Genomic DNA, 22,569 nt, shown 5'->3' with positions numbered 1-22,569 from the left:
TCTGTCAATTAAGAAATACATTTTATTTATTAAAACAAAGATATATCACCCTTCTTACTATCGTCTGAATCAATTTGTATGGCTTCATCCATACATTTCACAATATCGTTAATTAATTCGATTTTTTCGTCATACTCCATTTTTTAAAATATTTATATTATATTATGTATATTTGTATACATATTTGCAAATTACTTACCAAAAGATGAAATTAAATTTTTAAATATATTCAAAATATTAATTTCAAAAAAATATACGCAAATGCAACTATGTACTACGAAAGAAAGAACACGAATGCCGAAAAACGTCGCAGCGAACTGTTACGAATAAGAACACAAAGCGAGTTGCTGAACACGGGAAACTCGGCGCGATTCTCCTCTCCTCGTCGCCCCCTCGCCTATAAACCAAGAGTTGCCGCAACAAAAGTTGCTTCGTGTGATAAGGCTCTAGCTGAACCGTATGGATTTTATTTAACAGTGCGTGCCAGAAGCCATATCTTAGCTCCCACTATCCAATTCTCCTTAACAAAGCTGCTCTCCCGGGAAAGGGTACCAAAATTTCTCATGAAAACATAACTACAAATACCATACAATCATCTGAAATTATTTTCTCACATTTGTTTTGTTCTCTCATTCATTTTAAAGTACCTACCGCGTATGGAGAAATTGGGAGAGATAAGTACATATAAGTATATTGGAAACCGGCTTTTGGCAGAGATACTCCAATAGGATAGATGCCGAAAGGTAGCTGGGTGGTTGTTTAGCGTTTGGGTGTTCATTGCTGCCTGGCTGCGTGGTTAGCCGTTCGTGTTCCTGTTCTTCAACTTCAGTTCTTGTCGGACATTGAATGAATACGGTCGAGTTCTTGTTAAATACGCGCGTGTTATTAAACTCTTCATTTATGTGAGAGGGATGTGTATAATTGAAAATAAAATTTAATATTTTTATAAAAAAGTAAACATTTAACAACAAAAAATATTTATCATATGCGTTAAGAATAATTTTCGTTGTTGTCAGTGAATTTTCGATACAAGGCCTATTCATTCAAACGTTTTTTAATTAAGCTGTACGAAGGTAATTGAACTGTCTCGCGTCGATTTGTCGCAGTTGCAGACGCTATTCATTGATATATAATATAAGTATATTAACACGCCGTGCATATCTTCGCGATACATATTTCCTATGGACACATTAATGGATATACCATATACAAATACATATGTATGTACATCCGAACATACGCATCAGCTAGTACACTTAAAGCAGCATATGAACTTACATTAATGAGCGCGTACAATTACCGACGACGGCAACAAAGTCGACGATTGTAGCTTCATTTGTTTAACACATACCAACACACGCACACCGATAAGTTTTCAGTTTGCTGTTGACGGTATGATTGTTGTTGACGGTATGATTCCACACAAACGATAGTGCCATCAATCGTGCCGCACGCCTCCTTTTATCACATTCGGCACAAATACGCGTCGACAGAGCCGTGGCCGCGAGCATTTCTCATTGCGCGGTTCGATATCAAAGTTAAATAATACAAACAATACCCATAAAAAGATTACAAAAATACTATGCCGGTATGGTACAACAACATCAATTTATTAATTACACAAATATCGAATACATTTTTATCTCTGGTTTCTCCTTCGCTCCGGTCAGAAAGTTAAAGTAATAGACAATAACCAGTGAATACCCAAGGCATATAGTGAGTGTGTACATAAGAAACGCGTTTATTTGAAAAGTGCAACGGCGAAAAAGTGAACATCAAACAATCCATCAACTTCCCTACCAAAACGGTACTAAATAAACTTGCGGCTTTCGACAATCAACGCTCGCCAGAAACATCGATGCATTTACGGCTGCACTGACCAAAAAGTGCGAAATTGCCGAAGTTCGGTACTGTGTTTATCTCCAGATACGTGTATGTCGATGCGTACCGGTGTATAAATGTACTAAGGAAAATAAATATTGGCTGGAAAACAACAAATATTTGCTTAAGTGCCAAGTGAAGTGAGTTGGTTGTGACCCCACACGCATATACATATGTATGTACATACAGATGCGTTTTCCATTGCTTCCCTGCTTGGTGTAATATTTCTGTGAATAATTATTAAAACCATCGTTCACCCATAATAATCGTTTTCGTTATAAATTTACACCAATGTGGTCATTGCAAATCCGCGGCCAGTAAAAATATATATATACTTTTACGTGCTTACTTCTGGATCTAAGAAAAATTATCCGATAATCGAAATGGATTCTTCCCGCATTTTTAATTGGTTATTGACTACAGCACTCTGTCTACTCCAACTAATAAGTGAGTACATCATAAAACCTAATCACAATTAAATGATAAATTATAAATTATATGTGTATGTAGTTATATATAATACCGTGTCACACATACTTTAATGGCAATAAAAAGTGATACCTAGGAATCTAAACCGTAAATGTTTAGATAGATAGATTTATCGTGTGTGACTGAACCAAATTAAAGTTAGGGGAAGATAATACCGCTCTAGACCCTTGCTAGCTCCCATAAAACACTAATAATACTCATAATGGGCGATCACGACGAATCGCTCTAAAAGATCTGTTATTGTCTAGAATAAATAAAAAATGTTGCTTTATTGTCCTACCAAGGAGTTTTTGAAAGCTCGAATTTGATTATACCTTTTACCTTATTTTTCGGATATGTGTGGCTGACTCAGCCAGGTCAAAGCTTATCAACGTTCTTCTCGGTTAGTTTTATAGGGTAATAGTATATACAAGTATTTATCGAAACAGGGGAGTCTTGACATGCATACACTTTCATGTTACCTGTAAATATAAATTAAGATACATAATTAAGTTAATTACGAACAGCAATCTTAATGTTTTTATTTTTTTAATGGGCGAGTGTGTGTGCATGTGTTTATTGTCTATATGGCTTTGGCAAAAAGTTGTGGATATGCAAAGTAGCTGCCTTGATTAAATGTTGGCGGTCAATAACTATGTCACAAATTCTTTCAGTCCGTTACTCCTAGTAGGTACAACAAAATAGTACGTATTATCCACCTTCTGAGTTGTGGTTATTACTAACCTGTTTCCTATCATTCCACATGTAAAGTATATTGAAACAGTCATTGAGAATGTAACAAATACTTCGTTCGTTTCTATGAGAATCTTAATTTATTTAAATATCTACTTAAGTCCCTTGGAAGAACAAAGAGAGATTCTAACCAGTAGAGAACAGTCTTAGTTGAAGAGCCTATCTTATTGTGCTATCTTTCTGCATAGATACTTACATATCCATATATGCATGTATGTAGTGTGTACATAAATTTTCACATATACATACATACACATACATATATGTATAAGTGATTATAATGACGCAGCTTTACATTATTATATTATGTTGTACCATTGCAGTAAGTACTCGTAGTAGTAATGCTTGTACCTAGGTTCAGCACTATGATTGTTTCCGTCTCGTTTCGCTTTGTCTTCTTTGCTGCCGGGCTGGTATAAAACGAATTAATTTCTAGGGTTACTGATTTGTTCTTTTGTGTTATATTAAGTCGGATCTATTTTTATGCACGAGTGTGCTTTCTCCATTTGAGCAATTAGCCACTGACAATGCCTTTGTAAACCGTACCCAACTCACTTTTCTTGCGCTCCTTCCGAGTTTCCTTGTGCGGTCGCAAGACAATATTTTCCTTTCAGTAGCTGTCAGCGCTTACTTTAAATCTTGTATTTGTTGGTTTGCATATTTTTTCCACATAAATAACTTAACATAAATTAGTCCACTTGAAGAACTCTTAAAAGACAAACTTAAGACTACAACCGAAATACTATTGGAAATTTTTTTTTACTTCAAACAATGTGCTTCACTATTCCTTTGTATTTGGGCCGCCGTCGTAGCAAGTAATCATTTGTAGTTTCTTCCAAGGTTTCAGTTTCATTTGTCGATATCTGCTTTTTTCGCATTAAATATTTTCTTAGCGGAATCATCATCTATTTTGACATCGTTGTATTGTTCATGCAGTCCAATACGTTACGGAAATTTCGAAGTTTTCAGTTCACATTTCTGCCATGAGAGATTCTTGGGCACTCGCGAATTTATTATATAGGGATATTGAGCACTTAACAGCTCAGTTCTCCGCAATTATCCACAAGAATACATGTACATATATCTTAAAAGCAGCACCTATACACCTACTCATTTCTTCTAAAACCCAATGGTTCATCGATATTTACGTGCATAAAGTGTAGGATTATAGAAATTATTGACTGTTTATTTGCGGTTGCTGAGAGATTATGCCTGAAATTTTTTATCTGCTTTCATTCCTCAACAAATGGTATCATCCATTGTTTCTTTTCTACTTATGATTCATCCACAATCACTTTCGCGAATCTCGATGTACAATAAAATGCTTTCAGCAGCCACAGCAGGGCCAACGAAATCAACAATAAAAGCAAGGACAACACCGCTGATTGCCATTAATGCAGTTGCTGCCATTCAAATGTAGCGGCAGCAAACGGCGCCAGTTTAGGTCGGTGCAGTAAACTCTCATGGGCGTAGCGAATATGCTTTGAGGGGGAATTATCCATGTGAGGCCGAATTGGAACCAACTTACATTGCCGAATAAGAGGAAAAAAAATATACGAATATACATATATATATATATATATATTATAACCGATGCATTTTATGGGAGCGATACGCATGCGCTCCCCTTGCATTTTAGCGTTAAAACGTACTTAGGCAGTTACACGCAAGACACCGGTTACGAAAGTATTTGTGTATCGTCAATAAGTTGGCATTACCTGTTTGTACGTTACGCCACTGTAGCGAATAAGCCCTTTAGCAGCTTCAGGCATTTTTGCATTCAACAGTCAGTTTGTATGTCCGCGCGCCAATTGTCTGCCGACCACTCAGTTTAGCCTAATTATCTGGTGTAGGCACTTTTTTGTACAACATACTTCCTCATCTTCTGGTTCCTCACATTCTTACTGTTTGCCGGCAAAACTTCATCAATGTGATCACAAGAATCTGTTTGAAGTGTTGCACACTAACTTTAGACTTTTGTTGCGATAGTCTTGGATACTTGCGCTTCTACCTTCTTCCAAACCTATAAACGAACAATTTGAACTCATCGCGCCAATTTTGAGCACTTCTGCGAAATTCGTTAAACCCTGGCAATATACTGCTAAAGCTATAGAGATCTTCAGTGAATTTTATTCGTACATTCAGCAAGCTGTGTTTAAAGCTTCGATGCCTTCATACCATCAAAATAAATTTGGCCCGACCTAACATAAATTCCTCTAGAAAATATGATGTTATTAGTGATTTTAATAAAAGTTTTACATTAAAGATTTTTAGCGAATATTTTTTACCATATATGTACATCTGCATGGATGGATAGTAAATAATTAGGTATTGCACTGCGACCTAGGGTCGGTTGTGCCCCCTCTTATATCACATATGGTCACCAAGGTCCAGCATCATGAATAATTCCAGGAGCCTGCTGGGTGCTACTGAGGGGATGTGATCCCTGTCCACGTAGATGGAACCCTGGGCCCTAAGCCTGCTTCTGCAAATTGCTGGACAATCCAGAATAAGGTGTGCTGGTGTTTCCTATTCCAACTCGCAGTACCGGCAGTTTACGCAAGAGACTCTGCCCATGTTAGACAAGTGCTTCCTGAAAGTTAGGTTAATTATTTCCTTAAATCTAGAGAGGTTGTACCCTCCTAGAAGCAGCTTGGCATGGCACATTCCTGCTGCCTGCTGCCAGTACTGTTCTCTCTCCGCTCTCTCCTCCGTGCGGAGCAGCTCCTTAAGAGTGTGGGATCCCACTGCGATGCATGATTCTGGTCCCGTCATCTTGGACGCTGCCGCAGAGCGGACTAGTTCGTTGACTAGCTAGCTATAAGTTATATGCACATACGGTAATTCTACTTCATCATGCCTGATGAGGATTGATAAGGCTCAATTACCTCAATAAAAAAATTCCTTAATGACCTCAGATTTTATATCCACAGAGCAAAACTGAAGATTAGAACGAATACGGAATAATTCTGGAATAACAAAATAAATGGGGTTATAACATATATTCTTCATAACAATTAAAAATTCTTCATAAATGTGACAACAACAAATACCTAAAACTTTTTTGCAGCTTCGACTCGGTTATTTCTTCTTCTATATCCAACTGAATGCCTACATGTATTTAAACATACATATGTACATACATATAGTATGTACATTTGTACACACTGTAAAATTCTCAAAAAAAGTTTACTCAGTTGTCATTGGAAATACGAACGGTTGAGTTGCTGTCTTTATGGCTTCATGACACATAATGGAGAGGATCGAAAAACCGTGAAAAAGTCCTCATAAAAGGTGGAACGAAAACAACAACCGCAGAAGTCGCAAGACCATCGATTGTGTGTGTTAGCCATTACCACTGAGTACAAAGTTTTTCTAGCCATTAATGGATGGCGACGACCTCAAATGTTTTCCAACATCACTCCACATACACATACATATGTATGTATACACTTGAATATGCTCGTAAACAAATGTACGTTTTACGGGCTCGAACTTGCATGTCCAATCACACCGGTGTGTACATATGTATGTCTACGGGTAATCGTTCATATACATACATATATATTTATGCAAGTATAGCTCCATATTTCAAACATTTGTGATCTTGTCGGTTGTTGTGATGTCTGCCCGTGCACTTCCTTTCCTCCTTCCGCTTCCCTTGCCTGGCTGTCTGTCTGCCATCGCTATTTGTCTGGCTGCAGACGCGGTCCTCCATGTTGTTGCTATTCGTGCCGTTGTTCTGCAATTTGCCCGTAACGAGAGTTGGTTTGCGCTCTTGTCTTGCTGTTGTGCGACTTTTATTTTTTTCCTGTCTGTTTTTTTGGTTCGGCGTTACTCTTTCTTTTGTAGAAAATGCTTGTCCCTACTGTTGCAACGAAAGGTTGCTTATTTGTTCCATATTGTTGACTGTTGCAAATACAAGTGCTTGCGCGTCGTTGAGCTTTAAATGAGTTTTAAAACTTTTGCAAAATAGAAGCATCATTAAAGCGTATCTCGATTTCAAATTAGTATTATTTTTATCGTAAACGATATAACTTCGTTACACATAAAATGCATAGCTGATTATTTCAAATAATATTCTACAGCTTCCGCCCAATCAGAGTCATCGCGATTCATCACTACGCCTCAAAGTCAAACCGTCGTAGAGGGCGAACCAATTGTGTTTACATGTCGGGCAAGTTCTGCCGATGGCCTCCAATACGCTTGGCTTCATAATAGTAAGTAAAAGTATGCTTTATATGAGGTATGCCTGTCTTTAACCTCATATTTCTGACTTTAGATGTGCCGGTAAAAAATTCGACTCGTGTGCGACAATTGGAATCGGATCTTCACATTGAGAGTGTGCAGCGCGATGCCGATGTCGGTGATTATGTTTGCATAGCGACTAGCACGGCAAGCGGAGCTCGTCAAGCTTCACCCCCGGCACGACTTAATGTAATATGTAAGTAGACTTTTACAAACATTAGTTAAACTCATTGGAATATATGTACATATACAAACTTTCCTCTTGGAGTTGTTAATTATATTCAACTAATAATTAAATTAAACTCTATAAGTAAAAGTAAATAAAATTTCGTAGTCATAATCAAATAATGAGTATTTAAAGTGATTAACGTCTGTCGTGGCAGATGTGCCACGAAAATTAGGTCCTATGAAGTCACGAACAAGCTATTTCTTTTTATCAGTTTATACATTTCAGCATTAATAGACTCATAAGCATTCATTTCTTTTGATTTGGAACCGCGAGTTGGCGCAATAACCGCGAAATCGTTGTCCATAAGTAAATAAAAAATCACTTCAATACGAAATGCCGGTATAACATATGTTAAGATGGCTCCAAAATAAGCAGTTGGTAGCATGTGTTGCACAGATTTTCGATTTAGCGTTGTTTTATCTTAGTTTTGTTTACATACATTCATAAGATGCATCAGCGCCAAGTTGCAGACTTCTTCATCTTAATTGACTGCAGTTTATGTTCTTGTGGTTATTTGTATGGAGTTTATGTTTACCCCGTCGTTTTTACGCTGTTTTCTGTTGTTGTCAGTACATTAAATATGGTTCCACACACGCAGTAGAATATGTACCTTTAGGTGCCTCGTGTCAATTCTTCAAATGGGCGCTCCAACTGCACTTGCTCGCCCCATTTACAATAGTATTCATTCTCAACTCGCCTCTTCATTTGGCTTTTCATATATTATGGGTCGATTTCTCTCTCCAAATGTCTTTCAACAAATCATTTACGTCTCGAGCGTATTCTCGCTATTTATGTACATAAATATAGAACACATGTATGTGTATACATATGAACACAATTTGTATATGTACACTCATTTATATGAAAAGAATTTACCATGTTATAAAACTTCATCTGCATTATACAAGTGTTTAATGGGAAGAGATTCGATAATCACCTGATTTTCTTACATTTTGATGTCAAATTTTACTATATACAAGATTTTTTCGGAAAGTAATAGGACTGAGTTGCTTTAAAAAAATGCATTTAATTCGTTACAATTCTTGAAAAACTTTTAAAATGGGCTCCTTCTGAGTCGAAGCAACGCTGCCAGCACGATTTCCAAGCGTTGAAGGCGTCACGGAAGCCATTCTCAGGAATAGCCCTCTGTCGTCTCAAAATACTTGCCTTTCATCGGCCTTCTCAGGCAAAAAAACAAAAAATTCTAGGGGGCCACATTTGGGCTGTAGGGCGGCTGCGGAAGCGTTGCCGGCATTAGTTAGGTAGCTGTTCACAAAAAAGGCGGTGTGAGCCGGGGCGTTGTCGTGGTGCAACTTCCAATCGGCTGCGATGTCTTGTCGGACCCGATTTACCCTTCGCTTGAGTCTCTTAAGGACTTCCATGTAAAACTTGGCGATGACCGTTTGTCCAGGAGAAACAAATTCAAGGTGGAGACGCCGGCGTGTGCCACTCGGAAGATTGTCTCTCGGGATCATACTCAAAGATCCATGACTCGTCACCTGTGATTTCGTTATTAAAAAATTGGGGGCCACTTTCACACATGTTCAAATTTTCTTGGCACACTTCCACTCTGCTCTAACGAAAAAATCAAAATTCGGTGAAGCCATCTCAGCCGAGAGATAAAACCAGTGTTTGGAAAATTTTATTAAGAGTTGCCATGCTTGTACTGGCTCAAAAAGGGTCTATTTTAAAGATTTAATGTAATTTAAATGCAAACCTATAAGATTTTTATGTGATCTTCAGAATATACTTATATTTTCAATAGTCTTGAAAAATATAAAACATTTCACATAATACCAGAGTAGGCACGTATGTTCCATAGCCACCACCTCTTGCCGATATTTTTCTTGTTCTTATTTGGTTTTAAATGTGTGTGCGTATTTTTGATATAAGCACATTCATACATACATATAACTTCACGTGGTTCTGCCCAAGCCAAGTCAATTTTATTTCATGATTTGCTGAAGGCGACATTGCCTCCACCGCTATCACTGTTCACACTGCTGTCTTCCCGCTATTATTCTGTTATTCGTCTGCGTTCAGCTGCTGCTCGTAAAATTTTATGCGTTTTTCCGGCGTTGAAAACGAAAATGAAATGGAAGTTGGTGCACAATTCTGAACAAATGCCAGCTTCTCGTATTCAAGTCAAGCCGAACCGGGGTGTAAATGTTATGAGCGACTGTAATGTTGGTAAACTTTACGTAGCAAATACACAATATATACTATACATATGTATGTGTGTGGGGTATGGGTATTATGTGTGTGCATAACAAGTATTACATACTCTTGTTATGAGTGTTTGTATGCGGGTGGGTGATGGAAAAGCAGTGGGACATGGTGTGCGGAGGGTCGTTAGAATGTTTATTCCGTTAGTTGTTGGGTTGTGCTGATGTTCTGCCGTTTTTAACGATTTGCCTTTTTATTTTGTTTTTATGTTTTCATGCCGCTCTGCTGCATTTAACGACTTTTCTCCGTCTTCTAGTGTTATCCGGCCACCCCAATTTCAATTTTATAAGCCCGTTTGTGCGTATATATGTAGGTATCGGTGTAATGCGATTATTTTATACACTCTGGTGTTCTTTGCAAATGTTCTGATTTTTCCAACATTTCCTTAATATTTTTGTTTCACTTCCATGCATATTTGTGTTTCTTAAATACCATTTGGTTATAGAAAATAACTCTGAGAAATGAAGTATAAAGTCTCGTTTTTCGCCAAGTGAGTGGGTGGCATTGGCGTATTACGTCGCTCAAGATGTAGACAAACAACCCCGTGAAGATTACATTCCAATTGTAAAGGAACAGCGACTGACTTTGCAAACATTGTTTTTAGCGATTGTTGGCGATTGTTTCAATGTCCTCATTCATTCTCAACGGCATTCAGTGGATCCTTGGTTTGCCATTCATTGTCAGACAAATATTATTGCTTTTGTTCGCTTTCTTTGTTGAAAGGGGAATGATTTTGTTGTTTTTGCTCTCCTGTTGTTGACGTTTATTGTTTACATTGATGCGTGGGTTGGAGTGCTGTTGACTGTTATGTTCACTTCAATTGGGTGGCAGAGTGGTACTGGTATATAGGGTAGCATATACTGCTTCTTTGTGGAGACGGTGAGAAAATGTGTGTTAATATTGCATAAAAACGAAAATTGGTTAGCAACAAGATAATCTTTACCAAAGTAATTAGGCATTCAACAAAAATTTCAAATTTTAACACGAATTATGTATGTATGATTAACTTAGGAGTATGTAAGGTCATACATATATGCACTTTATTATAAAAATTCAATTTTTGATTCTATTCTTAGCAAAATACCTATGTAAATAAACTTAGGTTTAGGCAGTTAAGAGTCGTTTTCTCAATTTCTGCTTAGCTGCCATCTGTAAGTCAAGTTCTGGTATACTAAACCAAGACTTCTTCTTTCCCCAAAGAACCTTTTTCTTTTCAGAACTCAACTAATAAATGACTGCTAGTCAGACATAAACAGTCCTCATTCGTTTGCCATAGTCTTCAACAAAAGGGGGTCTCTCATCCGAGGCTGTTTAAACATTTTCATTGGGGGCGCTTTTTACGTGGCGGGTCCCAAATCCAGAGGATGTTTCGCCTTCTCACTTTAGCTCGCCTTCAAACGGATGTCTTTTGGCTATTCAGAGGATACTTGGTCAAGGACTCGGCTATGACCGCGTAAGCGGTTTCGACGCCAGTAAAGAAGAAGAAACAGTTTTCATAGACTCCCATAACTGGAAAATTTCATGAACACAACGTTTTCGAACACTATTTTGGTAATATTTCGCTCAAATTATCTTTGATAAACGGACAAGTTTTCATAAAATTTGTCAAGTAATTCATAGATCCCACTTTTATAAGTTCTTATTAATATTTTGTGTTCTAAGACATTTTTTTAAAGATTAAGACGTAAAATGAGCACAGCAAACAAATTGTCTGGTTCGCGCTGGCTCAACGGAAACTAATAGGAAAATTGTCATTCATTCAATCCTGGCTGAAATTTATTAATCGACAGATTTGCTCGCATTTATTAGATAAATAGAAATATAGTTCTGAGTTGCAGCTTCTAACTCTAAGAATACATTTTAAATAATGTTTTGCCACGCCCTCACATATAGACTAAGGGAACTAGCCGGACAAACACACTGGGATGGTGGGTGTTCGGTTATGACGAATTTCACTGTATTACTAAAACGAGTTTCGTAGTATCTACATATGTGTTTATATGTGTGTGATATAGATGGTTGATTGCAAATTTACATGTATGTATATATTACACATGTATTTACTTTCATTTGTATTCGTCTAGTTGAAAGGCAATTGAACTCACATCGCTCCTTGCATCGTCAAAGGTGCAGCAATGTAATCACTTCGCGTTAAATTTATTTCCGTCTTTTAACACCTTCATTTACCTTCGAACAATCAAAGTGAAATATTTCTCGCACTGCATTTCCAAACATCGTACTATAAACAAATTTTTTGTAAGGCTAAAAATAAAGCAAACATGTTAATTACAATCGCTGCATCAAGGTATAATTGATTGATAAACTTAACCTATTTGTTTACTCAGTATACGATCGCTGGCACGTCAGGGTTAGGTAGCAAAGAAGACTAGAACAGAGCACCAACATATGTATATAGTATGTACGTAGTGCTGGAAATGTTTGTCGTAAACCAAAAACTAACTATCTAAGTAAAGGAATGGCAGCCGACAGTTAATATTGGTATGTTGATTGGCATTACCTACCTGAATTATCTTTTATCTATGCAGAAGCATTTTTAAATTTGGTTGCTAAATAAATTATACGTGTGAGTTCAATTTCAATGTAGCAGGAGGAAATAAATGATTATAATTTCTATTAGCGCTATGTATTCGTATATTCAAATAGATTACACTACTTTCGCTATACACTCCAAGCTAAGTAGCAGCCAATAAATCAAAGGTTTTATACTCATACTTAAAAAAATTCGTTCACCACCTTAATTTGTAAGCCACTTCAGTTGCCAATACTCCGTTTTACCTCTCTTTAATATCTTATTTCGCCAATTTGCAGGGATTCAGGCGGCTTCTGTGCAATTGTTAAGCAGCAATCACAATGAAGTCACTCTCAAGTGCCATGTGGAGGGCTCTTCTGGCGACGGAATGCTCGAAATCGAATGGTTCCGCAACAGTGAAAAATTGAGTACACTCAAAAATATTGAACTGCAACAAAATCGACTTATTATACGCCAACCCAGTGCCGCAGATAGCGGACTCTATCGCTGTATAGCCTCTAATGCAGCTGGGCGTGCGATGAGTAAGAAAGGCTACGTATTAAAATGGTCGAACAACAAAAGTGGTTCGTTTGAACGCGACAGCGCCAGCTTTACGTCTTCCAGCTGCATTCCGCGACTCAAGAAAAATCAAAAATTGCCCATAAACGCTATGAAACAGATATTTCTTTGCCGTGGCAAGCGCGGTGATCAGACAAGCGAAGACAAATTACCAGCCGCTACAGATGTTACCATCACAAAGGGACCAGTCAGCAAGCAAGTCAAAGAGAATGAGCCTACAGAAATGATTTGCCTACATTCAGTACCGGAAAAATATCATCAAGTGCAGTTACGGTGGCGAAAGGACGGTAAAATATTTCGTATGGTGGAACTCGGTGCATCTGCTCCCTCATCCATGTCTGCACCCACTGAAACCGGCAAGGAATTGGCACCACGAGAAGATACTCGCATAGTGCTCAGCCGATCTAATGGCTCATTGCTGTTCAGCAATGTGTTTGCAAGCGATGCCGGGCAATATGTTTGTCAAATCTACGTGGACGGTCTTCGCCCCATTACTTCGGAACCTGCCGAGCTACAAGTCATCGAACAGTTAAAGTTCATGCCGCAACCGACGTCAAAAAACTTAGAACTGGGTAGTGTTGGGAAGGTGCATTGCAAGGCGCAAGGAACTCCATCGCCCAATGTCAAATGGATACGGGTGAGTAGAAGTTGCATGCCACAAGTAAAGTGGCATTAAATACACAATACTACAAATGTTAAAGAGCTTATATGCTGCTGCTGATGATGGTCATTATAATACGAATATTCAGCACAAGCTGGAGACAACGAAAAGATGAAATATTAAATGTTCAAACAACATGGCAGTGCCACAAAAGCTCAACGGCTTTTTCACTTACCATTGTCTACTTTAAGTAAAACTTGGTGAATGCTTCTGTTCACTTTTCAAACAAAGGCACAATAAACGATGAAATAGGCATGAGAATAGAGACAACTTCAGCTTGCCTCACTGAGTTTCTTGGCTGTTGTTTTTTGACAAAGAGAAAAAAAAATCATATAAAAAACTGTAAACATAATGCTAAACTTGAAAACCTTATGGTTGTATACAGTTTTAATAAATTTCTGAATTTAATCGTCAAATACTGCAAGACTGCCTTTAAAGAAGCTGGAATTGAATATCTATTAGAAATTAGCTGTACTGATATTGACTTGCATTAGTCCTAACTTTCGTTTATGGCTACACAAATCCAAATCGTCCCTATGGTCCTGTTTTAAAATGCCTTTAATAGATAGGTTTGAGCTCCCTGCATTAGTTTCAGGTTGACTGCAGCACAAAGTGATAGAATCACTTTGGAAAATGAAACTGCGGCTACCCAAACTTGCAGCCAATACAAACACAAAAAAAATCTCGATAGCTGGGCGAATTAGTTTGGACTATTGCCTCAGCGTCCACTTTTATGCACAAAAGTACATTCATAGACGTATGATTACCTGCGGTGGTCCAATAGTTACACTATTTTAAAACACACGCCAACGTGTCGAACACACATAGTATTTATATGCAGATACCACAAAGCTGACGAGCTCAAGGGCATGCTTCAAACGAACAACCGACAATTGTTTCTGATGCCTGAAAAAATTTGAAAACACAGCTTTTTTGCTTTAATATGTACATATCCACAAACTTCAAAGGATTTACTATTCATTCTAGTTGTAGTTTTTTGTGGAAACATAATATTTTTTTAATCCTTAATGGATTATTATGTGTGCACATATGGGATGCATGTGGTTGAAATTTCCGTACAAACTTAGTAATATATTTTAATTAGTAATGAGTAATATATAATATTTTTATTTATATTGCATTCATCAATTTCCGTGTAGGAACCTGGTGCTCAATTGCCCGAGGCAATCGATGACATCAACGGTACCTTAATATTCAAGAACGTCAGTGCTGAGCTCCGCGGCAACTACACCTGTGTGGCGAGCAATTCGCAAGGTCATATCAATGCCACTGTTACCGTTAATGTAGTAGTGGCACCACGATTCTCCGTTGCTCCCGAAGGTCCTATCGAAACTGGTGAAATGGGGGTGGCGGTCATGCACTGTCAGGCAATTGGCGATCCCAAACCAACAATAAAATGGGATAAGGACTTGAAGTATTTAAGCGTGAATAATACGGACAAGAATCGCTTTCGTTTCCTGGAGAATGGCACGCTCGAAATACGTGACGTACAGCCGGACGATGAGGGTCGTTATGGATGTACGATAGGTAATAGTGCTGGACTGAAGCGCGAAGAAGTGCGATTCGTTGTGAAATGTGAGTAAAGTTAATTTTAACCATTTTCCATTGAATTTAAAAATAATAAAACAAGAACTGGTTGGGGCTGGGGGTTTCTTAAAAGCGAAATATTTGCTTACAGTTTCCTTTAACGTTTGCAGCTTCTGATGCAACATCGGAAGAATCCGGTGATGGCTTTCTAATTACACGAGCTGTTCTCATCACAATGTCAGTAGCTTTTGCTTACATAATTTTGGTTGTTGGTTTAATGATTTGGTGTCGCTTCCGTCGTCAAGCGCGTAAAGCACGCCTTAATGAAGCGAATAAAGATAACCCAGAGTCCGGTGAGATGGGCAAATTACCCGAAAACGAGCCATGCCTGCCAGATCACGCTTCTTCGGGAAAAGTACGCAAAGTAAATGGTAACAACAACCCGCGTGGCAGCGGCAATGAAGCAGCGAAATCCGATGACACTGCTTGCAGTAACCACTCCAAAGGCTCAAAACGTTCGCACGCCTTGGATCAGCTTTCCCTGCCACGTTCTGGTATCTCTGAGTTGATACAAATAGGTCGCGGAGAGTTCGGTGATGTTTTTGTGGGAAAGGTGAAAGCGTCGGTTATTCGCCAAGTAGATGAAAAAGATAACGAATCGGAAAGACACAATGCCAGCGATAATAATTGTGCAATCACTTCAATCGAAAAACGACGCTCGAAAACGTCAATGGACGACATCGAAGAGATACGAGAAGAGCAGGAAACAGGAAGTGCCGATGGTGATACAACTTCTACAACAACAGATGAATACAAATTAGTGTTAGTGAAGGCTTTGAATAAGTTTAAGGATGAAAATATTTGTCAGGAGTTTAAAAGGCAAATCGATATGTTTCGTGCTATTTCACATAAAGGTGTGGTCCGATTATTTGGCTTATGTCGTGAAAAAGATCCTCATTATATGGTTTTAGAATACACCGATTGGGTGCGTGCAATATGAAAATTATACCAGTGAATATCATTTAATGACATATACAATTTTTACTATAAATAGGGTGATCTGAAGCAGTTTCTTCTAGCCACTGCCGGGAAAGTGAATACTTCAAATAATTCTGCTCAATCTCCTCCGCCATTGCAGACCGGACAAATTTTGGCGGTAGCATACCAAATTGCACGCGGTATGGATGCCATTTATCGGGCTCGATTCATACACAAGTAAGCATTTTGCAATCACATGACCTTGTAGAAGTTTCATTATAGCACATTTCAATTTACCATTATCATCGTGTTTCATTTTGTAAGGGATTTGGCGACCCGTAACTGTGTCATCTCTAGTGATTTCATTGTAAAAGTATCATATCCCGCCCTATCGAAGGATAAATACAGCCGCGAGTACTTCAAGCATCGCAACACTCTTCTACCCATTCGTTGGTTAGCACCCGAATGCATTCAAGAGGATGATTTCACAACTAAGAGTGATATCTTTGCATTCGGTGTCGTTGTTTGGGAATTATTCAGCCAGGCCACGAAAGTACCTTTCGAAGAGCTGAGCAACGAAGAAGTCATACAACGCAGCCAATCGGGCAATTTAGATTGGGCATGTGCAAGTGGTACACCGGACAGTCTCAAGGATATTTTGGTGAGAATAACATTCATGATACATATAACAAACTTAAAATAATTAAATATTTATTCGTAATTAATTTATTAAAATTTTTTTTTTTTGTTTTGAGGACGTTGCTGAATGCATTTGAATACAAATTTAACAGTTTTTGCATGTTTCCTTTCTTTTATAGGTTACCTGCTGGAACTCTAACCCTAAGGAACGACCCTCATTTAGTCAACTGTGCTCAGCGCTCAGTAAAGCAATGCAAAACAGTGATAAATAATTTTCATACATAATATTACTTCTACTTAAAATATGATTTTACGTGTAAGTAACATATACATATATACATATATATATTTATTTAATTAGCTGCATAGATTAATTTCGAGGGATTTTAGTGTTAAGTCTAAAAAATTTGATTCCAATAATTATCGGCTAAGTAGTTTCCAGAATTCTAAATGGTTTGATTATGTAAGTGTATGTGGACTTTGACTGAGCAGTTGTGGAAAATGTGTTAAACACATCGATAAAGAGTACTGGTTTATTGCCGCCTAAAGTTTCTTAGAAATTACCCGCCAATCAGCTCCACAATATTTATGAAACAACTGGAAGAGTACAGATAAATGCATTTACTAGATTTAACTAATAATCGATTTGGTTGTACAAAAGTATTGGACATGCATATATTTATAGCCAGAAATAATGAAAAAGTAGTATTTTAATTACAACATTTACAACAAACATATGTACATACACATCCACTTACCATATAAGATATTTGTGAAATTATTTGCAATGTATTGAAAACTAGGAGCAGCTACAAACCGAAACTTCCAATTAAGTTTTCCTTAGAATAATTAACATGTTTACATATGTACATGTTTTATATGTGTGTAGGTATAAGGTGGGTAATGACATCTTCTTCAAAATGTATTATATGGCATGCGTACTTTGAGCTCATATTTATTTATTTTGTACAATTTTTGCAGTGCAAATGCACTTGTAGTCTTGTTTCAATGTCCATATGTATGAACTTGATTCAGAAATCAGCAACGAATAATTTAGGTTAACATGCAATAAGTTTAATCATATCTTAGGGCTTTATATTAATAAGTTACTAGCCATTTTAATAAGCATACAATCATAAGTCATAGAAATTTCACTGTACATACAACATACATATGTACACATATAATATTCACAACGATTATTTATTTATGTATAAGCGATATTAAATTCATATAAGCAGAGTACATCCGCATATAACCAGTGAAGCATTTACATATAAACTAAAAAAAAAAATCGCCCAATCTCTTGTACATCAAGATTTAGAAAAATGGTTACCACATAGTATTTATCTTCATACATCCGTACATCATATGTACAAATACTTAACAAAATGCCATAAGATATGAGTGTATACATATACATATGTATTATAAGTATTAAAAGGATGTAATGATTTATTTAACATTCGAAACTCTTCGAAAAGCATCAAAAACACGAAACCGCTACCAGCCTTTTGCTAAATAATAATCCTCAGTGTCCATATGCTTTCCACAAAACTGATTAAATTATTAACATCGACGTAAATTTGCAATATATACTTCTTGAATGGTTTCTAATGTAGCTTTATAAGAGTTGTATATTCTTATTACTTTTGTATGTTGGTTTCTTCCATGATAAATAGTCATAATAGTATGGTTAAGTTTAAAATTATTGAAAATTATTAAGTTCTTTTCAATTTTTCATTGAAATTTCAATGAAAATCTATAAATTAAATATATAGTAGCTTACCATACATAAGTATGTATATGTAGTATGTATGTATAGTATATTAGTTCTAAGTGCAATTTAAGCTTTTCATGTTTGGAAAACAATATTTTTTTTTATAAAAAATACATTTATGTAACTAATAACTAATAAAATATGCAATAGAGATGAAAACAATCCTTGTTTGTCTTAAATTGTCCTCTCTTAGCGTTCGTCCATATAATATGCCAATTACAATGCGTGTATGTATGTTTGTAAACACTTTTCAAACTTACTTCCCATGCTTAATGGAGCAGCCGAGATGCTCAAACTTTTGTGCAAATATTACAAATAAATCTGAATGAATGAAAGTCGAGCAAACAAATTAGCGCCAGCGCATCGCATAAGAACACTAATTGTGCACAAACAAACACACACATATTCGTACTGGATTTTTACAAGTATGTGAAAATATATGTGTTCTTGTTGTTAACTCTGCGCTTGCTTTCGCACACGTCTGTAAATGTTCTGTCAAACATACAAACAAGTATACGGACAATGTATATGTATACATGTGTATATACTTAAGTGTACCAATTCAAGAGCCGACAAGTATGATGAAGTTTTCGGGTTAATTGATGAAGCTCATGCTTCATTTCCGTATCCGTTTCCGGAATGAAGCATATGGTGCATACGCAGCCTCAAGAGGCGAACTACGGAGCGTATGCGCAACATTGGGTTAGAATAGTAAAACGGCACGAGTGTGTAGCAAGCGTGAACTTTCGCAGTCACTTTAATATTGACGCATCCTAGTGAAGTTAGAATCCTCGTATACACCACCCTACGCAAGAGAGAAGCTCATTAAGCAGACAGGAAAATATGAAGAGGAAATAAATGAACCATATTTATTCACTCATTTGTCATGAGTAAATGCTGAACATGCTTGTGTCAATGTTGCTGGTAATGAATAGACAATGAGAACATAACAGGCCACCGTGTAAACTGAGCATTCTTTGTTTTTGCTTGTTCGACATAGTTTCTGGAGAACTTGTTCGCCGTTGTTGTGTGATTGCGTGTAGACGTGCATGTCCTTATTAAGTGATAATACAGCCTATAGGCCTGTACAAATTTATAAATAAGCATGCAATAAATGTGTCGAGTATGAATTTGAAGCAAAAATAGGTTTGATATTTTTTTCTCGGCGACTCAGCGCACTACTGAGATGCCCAATGAATTATTATTATAAATAGGCGCCTCTAAAATACAAATAAAATTATTAGTTGAAATTTAAATTTAAAAAAATAATAATTTGGTTTCAGTGAACGCAGATGGTATCAATCGAGGTAAAATATGCAAAATGAGTGAGGAGAACAACCATTTATTGTTGCAAGACAAATCCCATCAAAACTAAACACACAGAGAGTTGTTCCTTTTCTCTCAAACATATCACGAATGTTCATGTGCGAACTGCTGCCCAAACACATACATAACTACACACTAGATATGCATTTTTTCACATTAGGCTGCATTGCAGCAATCGAAAAAGTTACGACTTTTTGCTGCTTTTCATTTAGCCAATGCATTTTGTGCAACAATTTTTGTTGTACAACTATAAAAGTCCGCAAGCAAAGACTGCAGGGGTCAATATTCAATACTGTCCTCCAAACTCGAAGCGTGTTTATACACATGGATTAGTGCAGCTAAAACAACTAGGCACCGTCATGTGTGAATAGTATGTATATGAATATACATATGTATCTAGTATACTTTTTGTAGTTTTTGTCTATTTTTTTGCTTGCAAATTCATAGTGAACCCTTCTTCCAAATAAGTGCAAGCACCTGGTGCACACAGAATTTCAATTGAGCATTGTGTTTGTATTTGCCGTCTGTCTCAGGCATGATGTGTTATTTGACTAACACCGCCGGCAGCAGTTGGGCGAAATTGTATTATGAAAGAAACCAATCCATGGACGAGACTGTTTTTATACTCTTGCAACCAGTTGCTACAGAGTATTATAGTTTTGTTCAACTAAGCGAGATAGATATATAAATGAACAGGATGACGAGAAAAAGGAGGGTGATTTCATGCTGGAAAGAAGTTTCTTACGAGATTTACTGTAAAACTCTGAAAAAATCGAGCCTTTATTATTACTCCAGATATTCTTAGCTTCCCAAATGAAGGACTGATCTATCCAATTGAAGGATTTGCTTGAATGTTTTAAATGATATGAAGCAAATCGAGGAGAGCAATTTTTTTCTTGTAACCTCAATATTTTCGTTACAGAGCTTTAACCGCGTTCCTTAACTAAATAATGTATTCAAAATGCCTAATTTCTTTAAAAACCGGCGATTTAGGACACAATTTAAATTTTATTAATTTCTGGGTAAACTCAAATTTAAAATTTCTTTAATAAAAATATGCTCCATGCGATTCTGCGAATTTGTGCATTTATATATTTTCTCTACAACCAGTAGTTTAGGAGTTATAAGCATTTTTGTATTCGGTGGCTACTAACTACATGCTCCTGGTCGCCTGGTAGAAATCTGAGATTTGGACACCAAATTGAATGCAATTTTTTCTGCAGCGGCGGCGGATGCACTACAAATTTGTATGATGGGTATAGCGTATGTAAAGGGGCCCAATCGGGTACACGGATGCGCATATACAATGCATACACAAAGGGGCGAAATTGGGAATACGGAAGCGGGCATAGGATCTCGACCGGAAGTGGAATAACGGTACTAGTGTTCGGACCGGAAGTATTAAATTGAAAACCGATTTTCTCGACCGGAAGTGTGACATTGGTACCGTACTTCCGGTTCAATAACTCAACCGGAAACAGGTGCATATTCGAACCAGAAGTTTTGATCCGGATTCCTGGAAATATAGTATTGTTATCCTATTACCGGTCGACAACTCCCGTTTCTCGTTTGATACTTCCGGTTTAGTATTTGAACCGGAAGTATGACACCGTTGTTTCACTTCCGGCCGAAAACATTTGTTCCGGCCGGTCACTTTCTGTTTGGTATTCGGACCGGAAGTATGGCACCGTTATTTTACTTCCGGTTGAGTGTCCGTTTCCGGTTGGGATTTCGGTCCGGGAGTGCGGTTCCGTTATTCCATTTCCTGTCGAAGGCCTTTTCCTGTTTCTGGGCATTGCATATGGCCGCATCCGTGCTCCCTATTTCGCCCCCTTGAGTATGCTATACCCACCATGCAAATAATGTAAATGTAGTGCATCCGCCGCCGCTGCAGAAAAAATTGCGGTTCAATTTGGTGTCCAAATCTCAGATTTCTACCAGGCGACCAGGAGCATGTAGCAAGCAGCCGCCGAATACAAAAATGCTTATAACTCCAAAACTACTGGTTGTAGTGAAAATTTAAAAATGCAGAAATTTGCAGAATCGCATGGAGCATATTTTTATTAAAGAAATTTTAAATTTGAATTTACCCAGAAATTTAGAAAATTAAAATTGTGACCCCATTTCGCCGGTTTTTGAGGAGAAAAACGTCGAAATGATTCTTTCTCCTAAGTGAGGGTGTTGAAATAGGGTGTGGGAGGATTTCCGAGTATCCTTCTATTTATTCCAAGTCCAAAACTTTTAAATTCGAACATTTTGTCCATAAATGAATAGTTTTCGTTGGTATTATCCAATGTTTGTTTGATAATTTCTTTTGACCATTAGGCAGTCCAGATCTGATCCTCAGCTCGCTCTTCGCTGCCTTTAATGCCCGTCTGCTGCCCTCCAAAATACAATGACCCCCTCTCTCTCGAATCTTAAAAGTTGCAAGAAAATACAATGTTCGGTTGCAACCGAACTTAGCCTTTTCTTACTTGCTTTTTAATAATTTTTTTTGAACCCTTGTTATTACAGCTAACTGTATTCCATTAATCTTAATGCTTTTTATTCTCAAAAGTTTTCCAATTCAATAAAAATATCTAAAAAAGGGAATGGATTAGATATTATATGAACAAATTTAATGAAACTTTTAAGTGGTTTCCTTGCATTTGGAAGACTGTGACTTAATTTATTGGGATATCAGCGAAATTTAACATAGACTGAGTTACTGCCAAATACGAAAT

The 22,569-nt window shown here is 37.2% G+C and overlaps 1 protein-coding gene across 2 annotated transcripts; it reads left to right on the top strand.

The window, feature by feature from the left end:
- Positions 1-1,369: 1,369 nt before the first annotated feature.
- LOC120771720 (tyrosine-protein kinase-like otk) lies at positions 1,370-18,491 on the top strand. Of its 2 annotated transcripts, XM_040099873.1 has the most exons (9): positions 1,370-2,328; positions 7,191-7,322; positions 7,385-7,546; positions 12,635-13,551; positions 14,736-15,171; positions 15,294-16,108; positions 16,178-16,338; positions 16,426-16,762; positions 16,920-18,491. In XM_040099873.1, the coding sequence occupies exons 1-9, from the start codon at positions 2,265-2,267 to the stop codon at positions 17,010-17,012; spliced, it is 3,117 nt and encodes a 1,038-aa protein (XP_039955807.1). In that variant the 5' UTR covers positions 1,370-2,264; the 3' UTR covers positions 17,013-18,491. The 2 variants fall into 2 exon arrangements, with proteins under 2 accessions (XP_039955807.1, XP_039955808.1); XM_040099874.1 differs by lacking the exons at positions 1,370-2,328; positions 7,191-7,322; positions 7,385-7,546 and adding an exon at positions 11,250-11,356.
- The last annotated feature ends 4,078 nt before the right edge of the window (positions 18,492-22,569 follow it).

Source organism: Bactrocera tryoni, chromosome 3 (genome assembly GCF_016617805.1).
Source record: "Bactrocera tryoni isolate S06 chromosome 3, CSIRO_BtryS06_freeze2, whole genome shotgun sequence".
NCBI classification, from domain to species: domain Eukaryota; kingdom Metazoa; phylum Arthropoda; class Insecta; order Diptera; family Tephritidae; genus Bactrocera; species Bactrocera tryoni.
The sequence above is the reverse complement of the archived record's forward strand: the minus strand, read 5'-3'. Positions and strand labels throughout refer to the sequence as shown.

Excerpts from the sequence above, each read along its gene's own strand:
- LOC120771720 (XM_040099873.1), top strand. The coding sequence starts at position 2,265 with ATGGATTCTTCCCGCATTTTTAATTGGTTATTGACTACAGCACTCTGT. Across the intron at positions 7,547-12,634 it reads GGCACGACTTAATGTAATAT|GGATTCAGGCGGCTTCTGTG; the intron begins GTAAGTAGACTT and ends GCCAATTTGCAG. Across the intron at positions 15,172-15,293 it reads AGTGCGATTCGTTGTGAAAT|CTTCTGATGCAACATCGGAA; the intron begins GTGAGTAAAGTT and ends TAACGTTTGCAG.